This window comes from Lactuca serriola, chromosome 8 (genome assembly GCF_051521515.1).
Source record: "Lactuca serriola cultivar US96UC23 chromosome 8, Lser_US96UC23_V15, whole genome shotgun sequence".
NCBI classification, from domain to species: domain Eukaryota; kingdom Viridiplantae; phylum Streptophyta; class Magnoliopsida; order Asterales; family Asteraceae; genus Lactuca; species Lactuca serriola.
The window spans coordinates 64703437-64729224 of NC_136415.1; the positions used below are offsets into that span (position 1 = coordinate 64703437).

The 25788-nt window shown below is 34.6% G+C and overlaps 1 protein-coding gene across 1 annotated transcript; it reads right to left on the reverse strand.

Annotated features, from left to right (window-relative positions):
• Positions 1–8426: 8426 nt before the first annotated feature.
• LOC145070206 (DELLA protein GAI1-like) lies at positions 8427–10806 on the reverse strand. Its single transcript, XM_079017147.1, has one exon. The coding sequence runs from the start codon at positions 10452–10454 to the stop codon at positions 8745–8747; it is 1710 nt and encodes a 569-aa protein (XP_078873273.1). The 5' UTR covers positions 10455–10806; the 3' UTR covers positions 8427–8744.
• Positions 10807–25788: the final 14982 nt, after the last annotated feature.

A 25788-nucleotide genomic window follows, 5' to 3' on the forward strand; every position in this document is an offset into this window, starting at 1 on the left:
AGTGTGATGCCTCTAATGGTTCACAAACACCAATATGCAAGAGGATGATTTAAGAGAATAATTTATCTATCTCCAAGAGAAGAGGCAACCGATTTTGGTATATGGAGGGTTCTATTTATGATGTTGGACATACTACGGTTACACTTGGTAAACCCTAATAACTCATGACTTTCCACATTCTAATGCTCCATTGGTTTAACCTCCATGGACTATCCATGTATTGGTTTAACCCATAATCATGGATCATTAGCCCACACTACAAGAATGATTGATTTACATAATCAATCCCCATATGTTTAATCAGTCTCTTTTGATCACAAAATTAATAAATTAATTCTTGATCAATATTAATTAAATAATTCTACATTAATATATTATACTTGTAATATATTAATAAACCATAAATAACCTTATTCTCAAAATTCATCCTATCAAATTGCACTAGTGAAGGCAACCCAAAAGGATCATGCTACAATCGGGTCAGGTACATACCCGTTATAGTTTTGGGCTTAGACACCAAATCTAACAAGAATTATGCTTAATCTTATAAAGACAACCATATTTATTGAACCATCAGTAAATTATGACGAATAGACTTATCGTCCTTTGTGGTGGATCTGACCAGTCCACATCAATGTGTACTAGATCCTTTAATCTTTCACTTGACTCACATAAACATGTGATCAAGGAATTAATCTTAATCTTCCAGTGATCAAGATTCTCATACATCATACAATCAAATTTTATGACTCCAAGTTTCTATCCAATTGAAACTTGGTTGATGAGAATTCCTTTTCACTTGGTCAATTATGACATTACCACAAATGATATAACAAAGAATCAAATCCACTTTTAACATTGCTAATAATAGAAATATAACCACCAATTTTCATGAATACCATTGCAAGGAAATATAAAGTAAATACGATAAAACGAAAATTTTACTTTGTTGATAATGTACGGAAATATCGTCCTTATAATGCAAATATATATGAAAACTATGTTACTAGATATTTCCTAAGCAATCTATTAATCTATCATAACTCCTAAGATCCAAATGTTGATCATTGAACCATGTGACCGAAATCCATCTCTCACGATCAGAATTAGCACTTTCTTCTTAATCTTCCTTCTTTCTTTTAGATCCTACAAAAACATCAAAATGTGACTATCACCTCATGTATTAAGAATCTATGAACAGTAACTTAATGGAGTCAGATAATGGATGTCCTGAAGTAGAGTCATACAACTTGACTTTCTTAACTTTACGATCTTTCATGTATATAGGGCAGCTTCGCATCCAATGTTCCTTCAATTTGAAATAGAAACAAATGGACTCTTCAGGAATGGCACATGGGACTATTTAAGAATTAGCCTTTATCTTTACCATATGGTCAAACGGTTTGACCTTGGCCGATCCCTTTCCATTAGAAAGAGAAACCTTTTTTGGACTACCATTGTTACTATTGTCCATGGAGTTTTGGAAGACAGGTCCTTCAAACACATTTGCTTAACCAGTGCTCTTAAGTATTTCTGCTTCAGTAGCAATTAGCAAATATGTCAAATCAATTAGGGTCACGTCGTGGTCAGTCATATAGTAGTACTTAACGAACTGGCAATATGTCTTAGGAAGCGAGTGAAGAACCAAGTCAACGGCCAGATACCTTGGGAAAACGACACCTAACATTCCCAATCTGTCAATGTGCGACTTCATTTTCAGAACATGTGAACACATATAATCTATATCTTGATGTTTAAATGCCAATAGGGCTTGAGTAACTTTGAACTTTTCAAGTTGACGAAAATGCGGGTCATGGAGAATCACTAGAGGAGGTGGAGGAAGAGTTGGAGAAGTATGATTTCTAGTTCCACCAATGCTTGAATAAGGGAACGTTCTTTCACCTTGATTGATATGTGGAAGATCATCTTTAGAATGAAAGCCATTTCCAAAAGGACGAGGAAGACCATTGTTCTCAGAATTTGACATCTATAAAGGGAGAAAAGAAAATTCAATTCAGTTGATTTTAATCCTTGATTATTAACCCAAAAATTTAAATGAAGGCTAGGATCCATATTTTCGATTCGACATCAGAAGAGGGATGTTGTAATCAAATTCGAAACTATTTTAGGTAGGTAAGGCATTTACCAATTTCAATCTTATGAAACTCCTAGAACCTTTGCGATTCATTGAACTATTCAATGACATGTTTAATATCGATTATGCACTTTCCATTTGTGTCTGGGATACCGAGGATCACAAACAAGGTGTGAATAACCATGCAAATTAGCTTGGTACTCTCGATGTCATTTATCACCCAATTAATGTGTCGATTAGCAACACACGCTCCATTAATCAATGATAATTTATGAGACACCCATTGCCAACAATATTAGTCTTTATTAGTGTGTCGGTTAACCACACACGCTCCACTAATGATCAATAAGGTGCAATGTGCAATTTCATGGATTAGCATCAAATTCACATTTTTCCAAAGTAAATAAGAATGAGATTTTTAGAAAAATAGTTTAGTTACTTTATATCGCATTATACTTATTAATGAGATTTAATTTGTCCTATCGAACCCGTTCGGCTAACCACCCCCACTAGTTAATAAAGCGGTATGTGAGAGTGGGCACACATTCAATCGCCATTTTATAGGTAATTTTCTTATACCCCTTATAGATTAGCTTCGTGAATGAGGCGTACTAGCGGTTCGACTGGCTCATCTTATACATATAGTAAACATCAAACTTGTAATCTTATATATAGTGTAGGATGTATTTTAAACATTTTAAAATACTAAGGGTGTAATCTTTTAAAAAATTAAACTCTTAATTTAATAAAATTTAAACCAAATATGAATTTATTAACTATCCTTTAATTAATCTTTTAATTAAATTATTAATAAAATCCGTAAGGATATATTTAAGGGTTTTCCATTTTAAATATCAAAAATTATACCTTTAATTTTAAATTTCAAACAATCCCAAAAATATTAATTATTTTATCCAATAATTATCTAGTAGCCAATTATGGATATATTAATTAGCCTTTAATTAATTAATTAATTAAATTATTGACAATATCCATAAGGATAATTATAACCAAATAAAATCAATTATAACCAAATAAAATCAACATTATCCAATTCACAATTATCTCCTAACATTTAGGTCATATTTAATTATCTAGTATTACCAAAAATCAGATTATGGCAGAATAAATAAAAGTTAATTACCAGATATTAACCTCATAAATCAAGTTAGGCAAGAAAATCTGAGATAAGCATCAGACGGATCAACTCGCCGAGTTGGAGGACCAAACTCGACGATTTCATGCAACTCGACGAGTTCTAAGAACAACTCGACGAGTTCATTGAAAAAATCGTCGATTATGTTCCCTTCCCCTTTGGAGAATTCACAATTGCATCATATTCAACAGAAAACTAATCCTAGGCTCTGATACCAATGATGAGTTTTGAGCATAACAACAATTCCTAAGTGTCCATACAACCCTAATGCTTTGGATCTAGGTTTTCTCTAATTGAACACAAAAGAAGAAATCCTAGTTTCTATAAATTATAATCGAAATTCACATAATAAAGATTAAAATACATACCTTTAAGATTGTTATTGTAAACAATCTTGAATCCTTGCTTGAAAGACCTTTGGTAGCAAGCGCCACAAGTGTCACGCCTCTAATCGCTCACAAACAAACTCAAGCAACCAAGGATTACTATAGAGAGAGTGAGAGAGAGAAGGGAGGTGTAAAAATTCGGAATTCCTCTAAGGAATCAAGTGTTGGACGAAATCAAACCCTATAGGGGTTTATATAGGTGATAAGGAAGGTATTAGATAAGACAAATGTATCCAAGATAACCCTAATCCATTAATTTCCTCCCTAAGCCATCCAAGGCACCCTTAGAGCCCAAGGAAACCTTAGGAGCATCTAGATTTCATTAACCCCCCTTTAGGGAGGTTCTAAAATTGTCCAATGTTCAACTATTGAACATTGTCACCTTTAGTGCCTGCAGTTTCAATTAATTCATTTAATCCCAAAGTTAATTCCAAATTGATTTCAAATTAAATATTAATTAAACATTGTGATTTCTAATTAATATATTATTTCCATAATACATTAATAAATCATTTATTTTGATTTCTAATTAATTTATTAACCAAATAATAAATTCATAAATCATTCTTCTCTCTCTAACAGTCATCCTATTCAATTGTCAGGTTTGAAGGCATCCTAAAAAGACATTGCTACTATCAATTCAAGTACATACCAATTATAGTTATGTGCTTAGACACTTAATCCAACAGCTCCCAGATCAGAGTTTTGTCTGCATAATCCTCGGTTTTCACTAGATTACTTTCTAAGTTAAGTTACGCCTATTTTATCTAAGTGTGACTTTTAGTTATAGTCATAGTCGTCATTATGAAACTATAATTAAGATATATCAGTGATTCCAAGTCATTATACTGATTGATCTACTTATGGGAGTGATGTCTAGGCTAGATTTAGTGGGGTGTTTAAAGTGGAATTTCCAAATAGTATACTATGTATACCAAATGGACAGTACCTACGAGATGATCCTACCTGGTTATTCCGTACTTGATAGATCTTGGTGTAGACATTGGGATTATTGAGGGATCTAGACTATGATTAAATAGTCGCTAGGATTATGGAACTAGACAAAGGCTTAGTGTTGAATACGCCTAGGTTTCTTTGGAAGTGCGAAGTGAAGCGCTACCAAAATCGTTAGTCACCCAATTTATCAGGTGAGTTCATAGTCTCTTTCATGAACATGATTTTAATATAAATATTAAATATCTATTAAAAAGTGTATCTGTGAACTATATGATTACTGCTTGCATTTTTCGTCCCTTACATACATAAAGTTAGGGACCAAACATGCAATTTTTACCAAACCATAGGTACGAAAAATGCAACAAAATCAAACCACAAGGACAATCCGAGTGCAAAAAAAAAAAGTTAGGGAACAAACGTGCAATTTTGACCAAACCACAGAGACGATTTCAGTAATTTACTCTATCTATTATATAGATAATATGATAACATGATAATAAATAATCAAAGTACGATTAGTAAGAAATATTGAAGAAATGATAATACCTAATATTCTATGTTTAGGATAGGATTGCCTAAAATAAGAGTTGGTATTTCGAGAAAAGTTCATAAGCCCGGTAGTCTTGCCTATTAGGGAAGTAGGACTTATAAAGGATACTCGGTTCAATTAAGTTTGATAAATGGGTAGTCTCATTCGAAGAATGTGTATAAGTTAGGAATTGAGAGTAGAGTCATGTTCTGTGATATCTTTAGGTGTCGATGTATGGTAGCTCCGTACTGGATTACATATTAGTATTCCATCTTGGGACGACCAAAAATGGTGGGTCCTGATCAGGCAACTATTAATGGTATGTCTTGTCATCCCCTAAAGTAGGATGACAACACTTGACCATTCTAGTCGGTCTGGTGAATTACATTACTAGTGTAGGATCATAAACTACAAACGTATATGAAAGGTAATATCCTATTCATCAAAATACTCAAATGGCTCATGTGCCTTTATGACTTACATTGGCCAAGGAAACCCCTAGCTGTCTAGTCAAACCCTTAAACGGTTCATCAGGTAAGATAAAACTTCCTGATAATCATAGGACTAGGATATGTGAGGATTAATTAGGATAGGTAGAGTGTTATATAGATATTCAAACCTTATCTATATTATTTGTTAACCGTTGGTTTTGCAGGTCTGATAATTAATGAATATTATCATGAAAATATTATGGGATTGAAATCCCTATGTATCTCACTAGGTTTCCCAACCTGACTCACTCAATTTATATGCATCACAGGTATCAAGACTTAAGCTCCTGGAACTTGATTAGGATGTTGAGTGATTAAGAGACATCCTGCAATAGAGTTCAGGACCATTAGTTTCTTACGTTGTAACCTATGTTTCTATATCGATTATGATTTTATTGAGACAATCACTTGTACTCAAAATGTTTCAAATATATTGGGAATTTCTGCATCAATGATAATATAATTTTAAAAGCATAAAAAAAAATTAATTGGTTCTGAAAATTATAGGATGTCACATGCTTCTCGATTCCAGTGATGTAATCTTCAAAATGCAACACCCACAACTCATAATCATCTGGAAAGAGAATTAGAATCCTTGTATTTGAACCAATGCTACTTGACAAATTAACGGCACAACATGAGAGTCTACTTTAGTCATGATTTCAATTGAAATTTAAACAACGAATCAAATCGATGAGGGAAATATAAAATTCAAACCAAAACGAGTTCTAGAACAAGAATTTCCATATCATAATTCAAACAAATTGCAATTGCAGAAGAGATCTAGAAAAATCAAAAACAAAGAACGGCGAACTCGATGAACTCAAGAGAATTCAAAGATTTGAAATAGACTTAAAGATTTTCTTGCTCTGATACCACTTGTAGGCTCGAATTTAGATTCTAAAAGTATGAAATTATGTTTGAATGAAAGAAATGATTGCACAAAAGAGTAAATAAGATTCTGATTTGATTTAGAGTAAGATCGTTCAATTACAATTGTTGAGTGTAAGAACTTCGCAAAAGCTTACTCTACTTTCTAAGTATAGGTTGACAGAAAGAGGTTCGATTAGAGAATAATCAATTAGGTTACGACACCTAGGCAGTGACAGACTGTCAAATAGTTGCGCACATGTCACTACGAAACCTTGTGTCCAAAACTCTGAAACCAAACATACTTTCGGAATTAAATATTGAAGACTAAAATATTACAATATTTCGCAATAGACACTGACACAACACACATTTAGACTTTGGAACCTAACAAAATGGCATCATGCATGGGAGGAATTTTCTTTCTTCAAAAATATCATACAAGGGAGGAGTCTTCTTTCTTCAAAGAACGATGAAACTAAATAATCACTCTATAAAAGGGAACATATGTGATCTATTTTAAAGAGCATATCGCAAAGACGGGTATAATGCACATATTGATGGATTGGTTTTGTAGAATGAGTCTAAATTAGAGACCTAGTTTGAGTTGGTTTGTGTGGTTTATTGATGTAGCAATTTGTTATTGAGCATGTGTTTTATAATATAATCTTATTTATTATTTGTTGAGATAGTAGTTCGTTCTATATCATTGTTTTGTGATGTAGTTTTATTAAAAATTGCTCACATAATTGTTCGTTCAAATTCTTTATAAAAGTTTAATTATTATTCTAAATAGTTATATTTAAAGTAATACAATACAAAATAAGTTAAATTGGTTAATAAGTAAATTTTATTTATATATCTTTCGATAGATATATTGGTAATAATAATATCACTTGGAATCCGATTATTAGTTGATTTAGTTCAACATATACAACAAATATTTATCAGAATAACATCGACTATAAAATGAACCCAAAAACCATCATCTTATCTCAAATGCTATCTTCCTATAACGTGTCATTGTCACAAGATGTTGCGATGTATAATAAAAACAAGTTCACGACATATAGATTGCAATATCTTTCATCTTTACATAATTTCTAACATGGAGTTAGTCTAATAATAACATTCATCAAACTCCACCGCAAAAAAAAAAAAAAAAAAAAAAAAAAAAAAAAAAAAAAGTCACATCATTTGTAGCAAATGAGATATCATAGATGTCACGATATTCAAAATATATTGATCTTTTAATTAAATATTATTTATCAACGTGTACGATTGAATAAACAATATCAACAAAATTATGGAATTGCATTTTGCGTGTAACTAATATCATAAATGTTAATCGTTGATCGCTATGGTATTATTTCTCCATTCTTGAATTGAACATTACCACTAATAAAAATTCATAAAAAATAAACAACTTAAAAATTCATCGGATGAGAGATGTTAATGAAGATGCTGAAATATACCAAAACAAATTGATTGAATGGATAGACGAAAGGAGATGGAAATGAAAAGCTATTCGGCAACTTTATAGCATCCCCTTAACAAGATTTATACATAAATTCAATTGGTGAATAACGCCATTCGCAACAATTTGTGATATAACTTTTGTTAACAAAAAGGTATATTGCAAATTCCCCAAACATATTTTACAAAACTAATGATTATTTTATGATATTTATTGAAAATTAGTCACTCTCTTATGAATCATTAGCTCTAAAAACCTATAAACTCAACATATAAATTTATCATATAATTATAATTAAAATGTTTAAGAATCTAGAGCTCAAGAGGATTTAAATCCAAATCAAATATGAAAGTCATATGTTTTGAGTATGGGGTAAAAAAGTCACTTGACAACTTGTTTACAAAGTTCAAGAACTTTAGATCAAACTAAAGTTATAAGCTTTGACTTTTTAGAAACAACGTTACCTACTATAAAATTCACATTGACCCTATTTTCATTCAACCCCTTGAGAAAATTACAAGATTCCATTCCACTCACACGACTTAAATCTAATTCCAATTTAACCCACCAACTCCCAATTTAAAATAGAAAATAAAAGATAAACATAAAAAAAAAATTACTTTGGTAATTAAAATAAACAAAATACCCAGATGTGGGCAAGTGGCCCCCACCTATTGAGTTTCAGTTCTCCAACTCAGCAACTCGCGATTTCTGTTTTTCCAGGCTGGCACTGAGTTTGAACCAACTCGTTAGGTATTATTCACCGAGTTGACCCAGTCGAGTTCACCGGAGCTTCCACGCCGATGTCGTGATTAGCGGCCGTGTATGCCAACCCAACATCAAACAACCGTTGTTTTCCTCCACCCTGTAGCCATCGCCGCCGGCGAACAGAGCTAACAACATACTAGCTTGTTTGTAGGCGTTGGAACCCAGATGAACCGCTTCAAACCCACCCGATTCAAACCGAGTCTTCCATTGACTCAACGTCTGGTGCCTTTCAACTCGGTCTGGTCCTTCACACGCAACCACGTTACAGATCTGTTTACCAAGATACACCTCCGACATAATCTTATCTTGGTTACTCGCCGCCGGAATACCACCACCTTCCACCACTCCGCCGCCGTTGCCACTGCTTTCAAGCGAGTCAAAAAGGGTGGAATAGTAATGTAAAGACTCGGTGAATCGTTCCAAGAACACCGGTCCGTTATGATTAGCTTCTTGCTCCACCACTGTTAAAATCTCCGGCTTCATCTCCTTCACCGCCGATAAGACCTTCTCGACGGCGCCCGGTCTAGCCAACAACTGATGCAACTCAAAAACTGAGTTAACTGCGACAACTTCATCTTCTCTTAAATCAAGCATCGAGGGTTCAAGATCAGCCAAGCTTTCAGCAAGAAACCCCCTGTACTCAAACTCCACATGAATTGTATCAGCCAATTGAGCCAATTTCCAACCAACCTCCTGCAAATGATCCGTATTATCACCTGATGGTGGCCCAATTCCGGTTAATCGGAAAGTGGGCGGACCTCCGGGTCGAAGAGCCAAAGCCTGCATCAGAGCCGGCCACTGCATACCCTGTTTCATGCTAAAATCGATCACATGAACCTTCTTCTTACCTGCAAAAGCTTCTAAGATAGCTTGATTCGCCGTAAAATGGGCAAATTTGAGATAAGGGCAGGTTTCGTAAAAATGCATCTGAAGAAGATCTTGGAACGCCGGCGAATCTTGTGGCGTTTTAGGGTATAGCCGGTAGATTCTTCGAGCAAGAGCTTCGGCAAAATACGTCGCAACTTTCCTCATAGCTCCGGCTTGAGAGACAGCTAAAATTCCGGCTTGTTTCACCAAGGTTTCAGCTAGCTTCATGTCGTCTTGCTGAACAGCTTCGGCGCAAGCCATCAGAGTATGAACAAGTCGGATCCCGTTTTCCTGTGTATCGACAAGAACAATCGGGTTCGGATTGTACGAGGAGGAGGCACCGGTCGACGGAGAAGAGGGTTTTTGTTTTTTCGCCGGAGGATAAATTGCGTTTCCGGGGATCCTTTGTAGATCGTCAACGAAGACAGAAGATGAGTCCACAGCTGACGGAGTTACAGAGGAGGTATTGTTCACAAACGAATCATCTATAACAGTGGGTTGATTTGTGGGGTTCAGCTCACAAATCATTGATTCAAGCCACGAAGATAGATCTGAAGGGTTATAATGAACAGAATCAGAAGCAAGCTGAGACAACCCATCATCGTTCCCCAAAACACCCTCCAGATGCTCGATCTTTTGCGCAACATCAGCCATATCAGACGACTTAACTTTGTACCCAAGCACCGCCAACAGCTCATCAACGCCGGCGTCTTGCTCTTCAACCTCATCCCACATCTTCGATTTCCCGGTGACATCTGAAAACCCAGAACCAGAGGCGGCGGCGGTGGAGGCGGAAGCGGAAGTGGAACTGCCGCCATTAAAGAAGGTGTAATCCTGCTGTGGGTATTCTCGTTTCATCTTTTTTTTCTTTTTTCTTCTTCAGAGTCTTTTCTGTAGAACTTAAATCCACCGATTGGGGATCGGGAAAAGGGGTATGGGTTAACAATCTGTGAATGGGTGGAAGAATCTGAGCATTTGTGATTGGGGGAAGCGATGATAGTGCGAGTGATTATCAGAGAGAGAAAGATGATAGGTGGAAGTATAAAAATGGTACAGCAAATACAAGTGGTGTGGAGATGAGAGAGAGAGATGAAGAAACGCTCGTGAGGGGTGGGCGCGATAATCGATGAACCAACAGGCGGACAACACAACACAACCTCAACCTCAACCTCAACTTCAACTTCAACCCCTCTTCTTCTCTATCTTCATCACAACAAAAAAATATATACTCCTTCACACAACATCAAATTTTCATTTTTATAATTTTTATATGGTATATAAAATAATTGTAACGAAAGGAATCATGTGAAATAAATTCCAAGTGTGGAATAATAATTAATAGCAAAAAGATGAATTGGAAATAAAAACTATAATACATCTTATTTATGATCATGGAAATATATGTTGTGGTTGTAAAAACTACATGTAAGTTGAAGTGTATGATAAAAATATTTGTTTAAGTCTTCTGTTCTAATAAAAGACTCTTTAAACTGTCACGTGTCAATTTTTCTACGTTCTTATATGCCACGTGTCCTCCTTATAAGAAGTCGTTATTATCTTTTCCGGCTCGAACATTTTGGCCTGCTTTATTTCCTAATTTTCCTCGTCAGTTTACTTACTTTCTTATTAATAATGCACCCCATAAAATCAGTAAGAAATTATCATCAACAAATCAAAAACTAATTCGCCAGAAATCAGGAAACAAATCATCTCCAAAATTGAATCGGTTTAACTAGGGGTTTATTCGACTTCATATCTCGTCAGAATTAATCATCGCTTATTCTCTTAGTTTCTTACCCACCAAGCTCCTCGAATTCCTACCTCTTAAAGTAGTTCTCGAAGTACATGGATGAAGATACGAAGATTATACTATGTGAGATCACACTATTCTGTGTTGGTTCGGTTTTAATTTGAAGGTAAAAAACAGTTCTAATACAAATACTTCATTGTAATTTCAATTTCATGACTAATTCTATCGAACCCCTTTCACAGTCTTGGTAATCTAAACTGTGTCAATTGTTTGTTGATCGCTTTTATTTGCTTTGACATTTTAACAAACAGTTGATGTGCAAAAACATTTACTATTAATGTAAACGAAGATGGCGAGTTTAATGAATCACAAGCCACCAGCCTTGATGTTGTTGAGCTTCAACTAAAAGTTGGTATGTTGTCTGAGTTTCCAATTCTTTTTGAAGGTAACATTAACCAAATTTTAATCTTCTACTTGCAGTAATCCTTGATTTTTTTTAACAGGTACAATTACACATACATTATAATACATGCAACGATTAAGCAATCAACAAGTATACAAGTTGGTCAAGCTCAAGGAGTTGATGACTTATGCTTCAGTCCCTATCAATCCCATTGGTAGTGTCGTTTTGACTTACGAGGTCAAACCAATTACAATTTGACTTTTCTTGGTAAATTGCAGTAAAACATATCTCTTTTTCTCATTGAATAGAAAACGATCTTAAAGTTGTTGATAAAACATTGAATACATGCAATAGGCGGATATATTATCGGGGATTATATTTAGCTATTGCCAATCATATATATAATTTATTGATCCAGCCTGTCATTTCATTCGTCATAAGGATTAAAAGTATTTTAATAAGTTTAGTTATATTTTAAAATTTATTTCGGAATTATTTGTTGTAACTTTCAGTATTATGTGATGGATAGTGGGGAATAAAGAACTCCTAATTATGGAAATAAGCATATTGAAATCTGATGTGTTAGAGGTAAGTTTTTATTTTTGTTTTTTTTACCTCTTTAACTTTAACCGCAGATTAATCCTTAAAATTGATGATTGTGCAATATAGATGGTAAGGGTGCAAAGAAAAGTTACCTGGTGAAACGTTTAATCCATATTATTTGTTTAAATGAACATGTGTTGTGCAATTATAATAGTTTTTTTTTTTTAATTTTTCGGAAATATATGTTTTTAATGGTTCTTTATAATTTATTTTCAGGTTTGTCTATTATTTATTATTGTCTTTTATGAAGTTGAGCTTTTCTTTTCACTTTGCAAGCTTGCAGATGGTGAGTAACATCGGTGCTTATACTAGAATGTTTTGTAGGAAATTTGTTTATCTTTTACCAAAGATTTCATTATTAGTCACATTTCCATTACGATGCATACTTATAATAATGTTTAAAAATATGAAATATCAACATATTTTTTTATTTAGTAAATGAGTCAATCTACTTGATAGTTCATTTGATAATATTAGTTGAATTGTTTAATCATTTTGATCATTGGCTACTTGTATTCGATTTTTACAAACTTTTTTAAATCTTCCATGTAGTTGGTGAGGAGATGTGTGATAAAGCCAATAGCTTACTATTCAACTTTTTTGCAAATATTAGTATGTTATGTGATTTTCTTGTTTACTGGTTTTTAGATATTTGTCATTATATACTTGATTTTTTAAAATTTATGTTTCAGGGAAGCAACTGCAACTACAACTGACATCCTTTGACATGCTTATGCTAATAAACAAAGATAAATGAGACTTTTCCATTAAGTTTCATCTTTTTATAAATTGCCTCTAATTTATTAATTTCTTCTATCTTTTTCAAAATTTTGGTCATTTTAAAAAGAGATAAACATCCTCTACGTGTAAAAAAACATGGACTAATTGTGCTTCTCAAAATTTGTGGTCCTGTTTTTTCAATTTCTCCATACATATGGTCACTATCTAAATTACAGTTTGAATGCAATACTGGCATTTGATTATTCTTTGTGATGAAAGTAATACACATCATAATCCAAACCTCATCCCACCTTAGCTAATCTCAAAGTTTTTTCATGTTAAATACTCATTAACTGTTTTTCCATTAATTGATTTTTTAGTTTTGATAGTTGATATTTGGCTAATAAATTAAATATTATAGAAATTGATGTTAATAAATTTAGTTAAACTATGTGAATAAATATTGATTGCCCTAATTATACAATATTTCTATTTCATTTTTTATATACTTTGTTATATTCTTATGAAAATTATATGATTTAGACCTATGCAAGAGTGTTCATGTATATTTCCTATATTATCTTACTTTTAATTTTAAATAAAAAAACATTATATTAATCATAGATTGTCTATATTATTATTTTTTTCCCGTTTTTTAGATGTTATATTTCATTGTACAACTTGATCATTTAATCACTAATCTAGATATAAAAAACATTGCTCATATGTTTAAACCATTTTACAAAATTATAAAGTTATAGACAAAACATATAATTATTTTATAAAATAATTGTTTGCATATATATGATTAATATTAAGTTTTTTTTTAAGTTTTAATTATTTTACTTTGTCAACCGTGTAGTATAGGGATTATAACCTAGTTTTAGAATAAGTAAAATTAAAAGTTGAAACTACTTAAATTAATTTTTATATAAACTTATTTCAACAAAACATTATTGCTTACAAAAAAAAATATTCAATGAGTTAAACTTTGGCAAAGCTTGATGGGTTAATTGGGTACTTCTACTTGGGTCGGAAACCGTGTTGAGGAGGTCGAGTTGGCTAGCCTTTACACCACGTAGGCTATAGGAACATCATCATGTATTCATGTTGTATTTAGGCTCATGCCTCTTTCGACGTCGCTCGATGGAATAAAATGAAATTGTCACATAACCGTTGGTGTCAAACAGTCGACCTTTCTAAAAAAATGATAATAATTTTTGTGCTTATGAATACATTTTATCTCACTCAATTTTATTAACGTGTTTTTTCTTTCTCTTATTTTTTACAATTTGAAAACATCTTCAATCAAAAATAGAGCAAAACCATAACAATTCTCCATCAAATCCAAACTCATACTCAAGCACAACCTAACCTATATGATTCCCTAAAGACCATAATATATAGAAACCTACTAAACACCCAACAATCTTCCCAAATACCATACCAACCAATTTATTTCAATCTCACTTACGTCCTATGCAAATTTCGTCACTAACATAATGTCTAAAGTTACTAACTATTTGTAATATTTTTAATAATAATATGGTCCTTTTGGGTTATCCTCGTGACCCATTTTAGGAACTATAAAAAAAATTAAGGAGAAAAATTAGTTTATAAATTTATTATGTTTAATAAATTTATTAGAAACTATTTTAGAATTAATTAATTCAAATAGTTGGATATTAATTAGTTAAATATTGGTAAATTTTGAATGTTCCAGAACCTTTAGTATTAAGGGAAATTCGAAATTCACTCCATTACACATGGAATGGAAATGTGAAATTCGAAATTCACTCTATGTCATGTGGGATGGAAGATGAAAATTTGATAAGGATCTAAGGCTATAAATAGGGTGCTAAGAATTTCATTCTTCTTTACGACTTGACTTAAGTTTTTGTCTCTTCCTTTTTTCTTCTACTTGGAACGAAATTTTTAACCCTCATTAGGGTTTGTAGAAATTTTATCATCTTCCCTATCTATCTTTTGATTCTCACTTTGGTGTCTCGGGTGTGATACCATTAGATGGATTTCGGTTTGTGTCCTTTCATTTATGCAATGTTGAAAAGGACAATATCTCAAGCATAGAGATAAATGGCTACATAAGAGGTATGTAAATCTCTCTTCTTTATGTTTTAGTGGAATATCACTAATAATATGAAACTTAGATCTTTAGGGAGAATGAACATATATGATTATTGCTTTGCTTTCGCTACACATGATCTTGTGTTTAGTTGTACAGAAAACCGTACAGTGGTATCAAAGCCTTAGTTCATGATTACTTGCATTCTAATCCAATCTGACTTGATTTGAACTTGTTTGTAATTGGAATAAGAAAAACGAAAAAACAAAACCTGTTAAACGCATGTGCAAGGTGGTTGTTTCTGGATGTGGCATTGCCCGTCGTATTTGGTGTTTCTTGATTGATTTCCTTATTAATTTCAAAATTGATGTTTTTCAAATTTTGAATAACTACCACATAAGATAAATATTATTTAAAAGTGTTTTTTTAATATGAATATTTGTTTTGGATAAATATTATTTAAATAAGAGACTATAAATTTAAATTTGAATATATATATATATATATATATATATATATATATATATATATATATTGGAATATTATTTAAATAGAGATTTAAATTAGAATATTATAATTAATTTTAACATTGTTTTATAATAGTAATTTATGAACTTGAATATTAAACAAATGTTGATTACTAATATTGCGTCCTCGCAATTTAATTATAATTAATAGTAGACATTATCAGTCTTAATATGACTATGCTCACTCACTCTAATGTTATAAGAGGGGTTTAAGGATGTGTGACATCCCCAATGTTAGAACCAAAAAAAATATTTACGCTTTAAGAATCATAATATCTTTTATTTGCTGAAATTCCTAATAATTACAATATTTTGAGTACAAATGATTGTCTCAAATTAATGAAAATTCTAAGGATGTCATAAACAACACACAACATGTGTCATAGTATAAATATCTAACGATCCTAATCACTACTTTATGTCTTCTCTTTCATAAATCATCATCCTATATAAATCTTAAGCGGTCTTAACATCGCTATTTGTGATGCCTATAAACTGAGTGAGTTAGGTTGAAGTGATATAAATAAGGTTTTCAATCCCATAATGTTTTAATGATAATAAATCTTATATCTTAAACCTACAAAACCAATTTTCATCAACAACACAGATGCATCATATCTTTAAGACAATCTACCCAAACAGCCATTCCTCACATACTGGCCTATAGCAATGATCCTATAAGATTATTGTAATCAACGGATTTGACTATACTGCTTCGGGGATTCCGTGGCAGTAAACGAGGATCAATAAAGACAACAAATGAGGGAAATGGAGTACATGAATGAACATACAATCCTTATCACTAGATTAATATAATCCATTAACACCAAAAGATAGTTAAGTCAGGGGTGGTCATCTATACTTCGCTAGATGACTTACCAGGTTGATCACTTCATAATGGAAACAATAATGTAACACCCAAAATTTTTAAACAATTTTTCACATTTTCAAAAACATACTTTCATTCATAAATATTATAAAAATGTCATTGTATCACATATCAATACATAGAACACAACCCAAGATCATAATGTATAAAACTCTTCATGTGTGTACTGATCATGTCGACGCCTTCCCGCGATCCTCACTGGTACCTGAAACACATAACACAACACTGTAAGCATAAATGCTTAGTGAGTTCCCCAAAATACCACATATAACACATAATAGCCACTCGAGGCTATAACTCTGTGGACCCTTCGATCCTAACTCTGTGGACCCTCCGATCCTAACTATGTGAACCTTCCGGTTCTAACTCTGTGAACTTTCCGGTTCTAACTCTGTAAGCTCCAGAACATACACGACATGTATCACATAGAAATAATGTAGTGTATCACAATCACATAAATAACATACAAGATACTCTGTCATATAACTCTAATTACCACTCTAGGTAAAGTATAGTGAGAAGACTCACCTCGGGTAACTCGGTAAAATCTGGTCTAGCCTCTGCCTAATCACATGGAATAAGCACTCTAATCAATACAACTCTCAAGGCTAAACTAATCCCTCTCTTAGCACTCTCAGAAGGGTAAAAGACCATTTTACCCCTCTCATGGCTCAAAGACCCTAACATTGACCAAACCCTAAAAGTTAACCAAAAGTCAACTCTCTGGGTTACGCTGCGCGTACCAAACCTGTACGTTGGGCATACCCGGCAACCTCACAGAAACAAGGAACGCGACCCCCTACGCTGCACGTACTGAGATTACGTCCCACGTAACTCCCAGTTTCAGACTCCTTAGCTTTTGGGGTCTTAAACGGTTAAGACCCGCATCCAACTTTCAGATCTGACCACCCCTAAGCCTCTTAATCCATAAAGTTGGTGACTTTAAGCCTTTGCATGGCTGTGAGAGTCACCAACACCCAAGTCTCTCCACTTTCAACACTCTAAAGTCCACAACTCTAACATGACTTCCTAATGACGACCAAGCTGGGATTTTTATGGATCAACATCACTCATAACACTGAAATGGGACAGATCTAGGTCCATGGAGCCCCTCTTGCTCATAAAGTATCCACCTTTGGGACTTAAACCCTAGAAATGGACCATAAAACACCAAACCAAAATAAAGAGGAAAGTTCTGAGCTTTTTACCTCAAAGTGAAGCTCCTTCCTCTGAAGAACTCAGATCCAAACTTAAACTTCAAACCCTAGCCTCCATAAGCTCCTCTCCTTCTTCTTCACAAACACACAAAGGCACCTTTAGCTCAAAACACACACACTCAAGCTTTAGGACGAAGGAAATGCTCTCTTAGGGTTTCACTCTCTGATATGGTGGCTGAGCATAAGGCCTTAGCATTCCTTCTATAGTGCACAAGCCATAATTTAGGGTTTGCATATGGGCCCGCTATGCCCAGCGTAACCCTGGGTACGCCCAACGTACCTAGGCGAGTTCGCGTCCATTTAAAGCGCATGAGTACGCGCAGTGTACTCCTCAGTACGCCCAACGTACTCCTTAGTACGCCCAGCATACTCATTTGCCTTAATATTTCAATTAAGGGCTTAACTTGACAACTTTGGAAAGGAAGAGGGTTTAAGAGACACACCTGAAATTCGGGATGTTACAAATAAAGATAACAATTCATGGAAATGGAGTACCCAAATGAACCTATAATCCTCATCATTGGATTAGTATAATTCATTAACACCACAAGATAACAATTCATAGCAATGGTATGATCCCAAGTATTAACGAACAGAGTTATAACCTCAGATACACACCCTATCCATTAGTCGATGAAGTTCTCTCAATCGCTTCATAAATGGAAAATCTAACATACGATGCTCGTCTAATCACTTCGTAAATGAAAACGATGACAGGTGCAGCTCATCGAAAAGGAAAGGATGGGGAATGCTAATATAGCACTCTTGTACGTAAAACATACCCTACAAATGAAACCTGCCCCAAGGTTCATGATAACATCGCACAAACAGAGTTCTACTCTCCGTTCCTATCTCACACATACCCTTAAGTTGATGTTACCTAATATCTAAACTTAATTGAACTAAGCATCTCCTCTAGGTCATACAATATCCATCATCGTCCTTTGACATCAACTTTCGCCCTATGTATTTTCTTTATTGTACAGGATATAGCTAAGCCCTCTTTGAACTTAACTCGAACTAAGCATCCTTTATGAGTCTTATCTCATTACTAGGCAAGACTAAAATGCTTATAATCAACTTCAAATACCAACTCTATTTAGGCAACACTATCCTAATTTAGTGTATATATTTAGTACTAAGTATTAGTTATTAACGCACATTTAATAATACTTCTATTTTAATATCATGTAATAATAGTATTATATATATATCACATATAAAACTATCTTGTCACACAGCGTATGACATCAAATATACATCTAACACACATTCCATATAATTCACATATGAACCTTCAACAAATATTTAATACTTTTAATAGATACGTGTATTAAATCATGTTCATGAAAGTAACTATGCACACTTGATTGAGGTGGAAGATCCTTAGGCAAGCTAGCTCCTTGGTTAACACTTCAGCTTATCCCTAAATACGAATATTACTATGCTTCAGTATGTATTCGCTCGCATTTATACTATTTCCCAACTTCCATAACAATCCTAATGAATACATCATGATCTATCAAATAATGAACAACTATGTAAGATCATATGGGAGGTAGGATCCGTTTGGTATATATATAATATATACTGCTTGAAAAATCTACTATAAACATCTCACTAAATCTATCCTAGACTTCTCCTGTAAGTAGATCAATTAGTATTATGATTTGGAATCATGGATAAATCTTATTTGTAAATTCATAATAACAATTATGAATATCAATATAAGTTACACTTAAAGCATAATAAGTGCAACTCAACTTACAATGTTTCTAGCGAAAAGTCGGCATTTGCATAAACAAAACTTCAACCTGAAAGCTTCTTGTAAGGTCCCTAAAACTTAGAATCCAAATGGTGATCAAACAGATATCAATTGATCAAACAAAGAATGTAGTAGAAGACAGATTAAACCAACCATGTTTTATATCAAATAAACGTATAATACATCTTGGGTCCGTAAATAGTAAGAGACTCTATGATTCGTCAACAACTTGACAAGACACTGACAACGCCTATATATAGGGGAAGTTGGCCGTAAATAGGTTTACGGCCGTAAACCTGTTTATGGCCGTACACACTAGCTCAACCGTAAACTCTTACAAAACAAGTAAAACATGACCAAGAACTTAACAAGACTTATACAAAAGATTGCCTAGCCCAAACCACAAAATAATGACCTTTCAATCTCCCCCTTGGTTTGAGGCTAGCATAAGCTCAGTCTTTTTCAATTACCAGCACCCATTGCTCCCAGCCACATTTCTTTGCTAATGATTTCAGAAATCATGCTCGTTAATTCTTTAGCAGTCGGTTCCAGAACTTCCTCCTCATAAATTATTATATGAGTCGCCAAAGTGTGAATGTCCCTCTTACCAAATTATAGAAGACCCCTCTTATCGATTAAACAGTATACATCATCTTTAAACTTGATAACCACTGTGGCTGTGGCTGGATCATATACCCAATACAACATGTTGTCCAAAGAACCATCACATAAATTTTTGATGATGGGATTCTTTGTCAACTGCTTTGTTGGAGGCCACATAACATTTTTGATAGCCTTTTTAGTGATTTGGCCGAACACATGTTTAGCAGTCTTCAAAAAAGATTCAACAGTATTCATACCATCAAATCCCTCTCCTCACCTGATTATCCAAAAAGTGTTTGAAATCTGTCGCCCGAGGATCATTGGAAGGATTGTAAAAAGGAGCAGCAGACAATTCAGTAAGATCCACCTTGGTAAGCAAAGAGAAATCATTTGGATGCTTATAATACTCCACTGTGTTGCTCTTTCTTTTGACCACCCAGCAGTTGATTTTTTCATGAAAGCCCCACATACAGATTCCCGACCGATCTCCATACTTATGTTGGAACTTTTTCTTTAGTAGCTTAGTCACAGTTAATCGGGGATGATCACCATGAACATTCTAATCAGAATTTTTCATGAAGAGAAAGCCTCCCCTTTTCTGAGACGTAACTGTTCCCCCTCCTCGCTTAATAGTGATTCGGGGCAGAGCTTGTTCTGGTTCCTTCTCAAAACAGTCAACAACCATTGTGGTTCTAATTGGTATAGTATCAGTCTGTTCAGAAGTTGGAGTAGCAGCTAGGGCAGTTACAGGGGTCTGAGAAACACTTGGGCCTTCAGTTGCTGTCTGAAACTTATCTCCAAATTCAGCAATAAGTTTATTCTTCATATCAAAGTAGCCAGCTGAAATAGCACCAAGGTTGAGTTGGAGATCAAAATTTTGTTTGGTCTTCTGAGCATTATCTTGCTGAAGTTCAATAATTTGATCGTACTTTAAGGAACTTCTAGCTTCGAGCTCGGAGAGACGAGAATCAAGGTCCTCAATTTGAAGATCCTTTTCGATTATTTTCTGTTTGAGTATAGTAATCTCCTCCCTGAGCTCTGGTTTTGATGTGTCTGCCCCCTTCATGCTGCCTTCCCCTATAGATATACTTTTTTCTCGAGAGGGAAGATCTGTTTCAAATTCTGCATAGAGCCTGGCAAGCCTTTCAAAGGCAATATCATGGTCAGGCCTTGTAAGGGAGACATTCCCAGGAGCTGAAGAGCTCCCAGCTTCAAAAGCTGTTATTGGTTGTTCATGATCAGCTTCAGCTGTAGTGGTTGGAGTCGTGGTTGATGTAGTAAGTACAGGCTGAATAGATTGTGTCAGATCCTGAATCAGTACCCCTGGCCTTGGATCTAGTCTTCTTCTCTTCAATGAAGGCACAGAGATATGTGCCTCAATCGGATCACTCGCAGACGCCACAAATGTAGGAATTTCAACGTTCGGAGGAGGAAGCCCTGAAGTTGAATCTGTAGGATTGGAAGTGCCGGTAGTCTGATTAACCAATGGAGGCGTTGCTTCTTGAACATCATCACCAAAGTTTTTAAAGAGTGATTTCATGTCTTCATGTGACGGGCAGAAGTTGTCAACAAAGTTCAGATCAAGCTCTAAATCATCATGTGGAGACAAATTTCCCCCAAAAAGAGAATCATCGTCTTCAAGATCTTCATCATCAACATCTTCACTTTTACTGTAGTCACTCTGAACATGCACAGATGTCAACTCATGTTCTTCGGCCACAGTTGCAATCGGAGGAACTATACTTTCTTCATGGTCCGACACTGTTATCACATCATCATTAACTGTCATACGATCAAACGACTCATGAGATGTAGAGGCTTCACTAGACTCTGCGAACATGCCAAATTTCACCAGAGGGTATTTGCCTTCAAAAGTAACTTTACCCTTATGGTTTTACTTGATCAACACAATGGTATTTCGACCAAGAGACTTCATGTCCAAGGTTTCACCTTCTTTGGGAATCTCCGGAAACTGTTCATTGATAATTATTTGAAGGAACCTCGGATACATCAAAATTTTGTCTCTTGTCTTTCCTTTAATGTTCACAACAAGCTCATCCAGAATAAACCTTGAGAAGTTAAAGTCGAGTCCAGCAGCAATAGCTCCTGTTTTTCTTAATGAGATCTCATTTGCACCTGATCTTCTACCTGAAATGCATCTCACAAAAACATGAGCTAAAAACCTCCAATAAGGTGGTACTAGCTTCTTTAAGGTAGGAGGAAAATCGCCCTCATAAGCCATTTTGCTTAGCAGCTCTTGAGCTTGATCCAATTCAATTTCTGTAGGAAAGCTTGATTGGTTTTCGATCTTAAGAACATCTCTGATTATTTTCTTTGTGACAATAATCTTGCAACCTCTAACGAGAGCTTCAATGAACACAAAATCATCCTCTTTCTTTACTGTTGCAGATTTCCAGAATTCTCTGATTAGACGTTGATAAATTGCTGGACTCAAAGTTAGAGCTGAGGCCAAGCAACATTCCTTCAAGCCATGAATCATGGACTTGAATTCACTATGAGCAACAGGAGGTTCAACTAGTAAGATTGCCAGATTGTAACTTTCTGCAAATTTGAGTTCTGCCATTTTGACCTGCATGAACTGAGACAAGTGAGAAAACAACAATAATAAAGATGTTTTGTGTAAAGAGAAGTGATTTTGACTTTAATTTCAAACCAAAATTGAGTTTTCGGCTGGAAAGGGGGTTAACGGCCGTAAACATGTTTATGGTCGTAAGCTCTTCATTGACCGTAAACGCCGCAAAACCCATTTTTCGATTTCAGCTTCAATCCAAAGTCGATCTCTTGTTAGAACACCTTTGTGAAGGTCGGAATACATGTACCTACACGTTCGACCTATCAATTTCGAGATGAATCGCAATTTTTAACAGTCGATGAACAGTGATTTTGAGAGCAAAATTTTGTTTACGGCCGTAAAGAAGAAAAGTCAGCAGAAAACGTTTACAGCCATGTAAAGGAGCATTTATACCTGGTCCAAGACTCATGGGCTGCCAACTTCAATTTCAAGTCCAATACCACAATTTTATTTTATTTTTTTAAAATAATATATTTTGAGGATTTTAAAAATAAAATAAAATAAAACAAAATAAAATCTAAAAAATTTAAACTAAAATAAAAACTAATACAAAAATTTTAATTTTGATTTTAATTTAATTTTTAGCAAAATAAAAATAAAAATAAAATAATCAACGATTTGACACTAATTTACTTTTACCAAAGTTGAGTTTGTGATCAAAGTTCTTAGACAACCTGAATCCATTTATCAGTACCTTCTATTTTCATGAATAGATTGGGTCGATTGCCAGTATTGTGGTCCACTTAAACACGAAAATTTTGTGACAGGATTAAGATATACTGCAAGTGACAGGACATTTTGACTTTGCAATTCCAACCAAATTCCTAATGACCATTCATCTAACGATGACTAGAGATATTGTTGTCCACCTAAGTTAAGCAGCGAGATGTACATACAATCTATTTATTGATTGATTTTAGATGTATTAGAACATGTTTCCCGCTTCCTGATATACCCCAAAAATCAAGAACTTCCGAGGCACTCCTTACTTTAGCTGAGCAAACAATTATTATGGGAGGAGACAGATTTAGAGTGCATATGTTGTACACCCAGGTCGGATCTTCCGATCGCGCAGAGGGTGAAACATATTTCTAACCAGAGTCAGAGGGATTGAGAAGTAGAATGGTGCATATATTGTGTACTAGGTCAGATTATCAGTCACGCAGAGGAGACAACATATGTCTAACAGGCAGAAAGAATGGCATAGAGGAATATGCAGAGAGACAGAGTTGCATATGTTGCAATCCAGGTCGAATCTTCCGATCGCGCAGAGGAGGGAACATATGACTAACATAAAGAAAGCAAGAAAATAATCTTCTGCAGACCTATTTTATCGAAATTTCCCCGGCCGTCCCGTCAATATTGGAATTAAGGACAGAGTCCACACATCGAGGAAAAGTTAAGCCACGGTACTAGATACTGATTGTTTAATTTTATCCGCAGATCCTCATGTATATCTCCCTGCTCAACCTATCCGAGCGTCATATTGTTAGGCTAAATGGATCTGTCTAGGTCAAAATTTGTCAAGTCATTTAATTCATTAAGTTCATCTATGCCTAGTCAAGTCCAAATTAAAACTTTCATGCCTACCAGCGCATCGAACACTGAGCCTAGACAATTTAATTTTGATACCTTACACAAATTCAAATTACCTGTTATCACCAAGTTTATATCACTTCCCAACACAACATCAAAAACCAAGGAAGACACACAATATTTTTGGGTTTTTTCAAGATTTTCTAAAAAAAATAAAACAAAAAATATATTTTTTGATTATTTGATTTTTTAAATTTTTTTTGTTTTGGTTTTTGTTTATTTCTCCCCCTAAATTTGTGCATGGAAGAGAAATTAAAACTAGATGCACAAATTTAAAATAACCTAAAAACAAAAATCAGTCCTCAAAGCGTATCATTTTCAGAAATCCAAAAAGCACATCGAATCGAGCTTTGTTAAAAGGTTTTGTGAACAAATCCGTCACATTATTAGCAGTGGGAACTTGTTCTAACCGGATGAGCGAGCGCTCATAACAATCTCTGATGAAATGCACTTTGATATCGATATGCTTGGTTTTTGAGTGTTGGACAAGATTTTTAGCAATTTCAATTGCAACCTCATTATCAAAAAAGATGGGGGTTTCTAGAAAATTCAAACTGTAATCCAGGAGCTGATGTTGTATCCAGATAACTTGAGAACAACAAGCTGAAACGGCCACAGATTCGCCTTGACAAACTACAAACATCACGTCTGATCTGCTTGCGGTTAAGTACATCAATGATCCGATCATTTTTCTGGAGTTGGTCTGATCTACGGATTCGCCTTCAATATCTGGAGTCAACAGTGGTCTCTCAGCCATTGGCGTCATTGCAGGTTTTGCATCTCGAAACCCGAACTTCTCTAGCATATCTTCAACATACTTTGCTTGATGTAGTAGGATCCTGGTTGATTCTTGTTTGACCTGAAGCCCCAAAACATGGTCATCTCCCCCAAGGAACTCATCTCGAACCTCTTCTTCATAACGTTTTCGAACTCTTTGCACAGTTTTGAACTCGTCGACCCAAAAATGATATCATCGACATAGATTTGAACAAGAATTTGATCGGAACCAACATGCTTAATAAATAAGGTTTGATCAATTGTTCTCTGCGAATAGCCATGCTCGAGCAAATGCTTTGTAAGAGTAGCATACCATGCCCTTGGAGCATTGTGTAACCTAAAAAAAACTTTGTCTAACTTGTAGACGTGATTCAGAAATTTTGAATTGACAAACCTAGGAGGTTGATCAACATAAATTTCTTCCTTTACAGCGCCGTACAAGAAGGCAATCTTGACGTCCATCTAGTAAATCGTGAAGTTCATGTAAGAAGCATATGCAAGGAAGATGCGAATAGCCTCGAAGCGAGCTACCGGAGCAAAAACTTCGGCGTAGTCAAGACCTTGAATCATCTGACGAAATCCATGAACAACCAATTGGGCCTTATTCCGCACAATAACCCCTGAATCATCTTGCTTGTTTCGATATACCCAACGCGTGTCGAGTGA

What these genes read in the sequence shown, in the direction of transcription:
- LOC145070206 (XM_079017147.1), bottom strand. Translation starts at nt 10,454, where the DNA reads ATGAAACGAGAATACCCACAGCAGGATTACACCTTCTTTAATGGCGGC.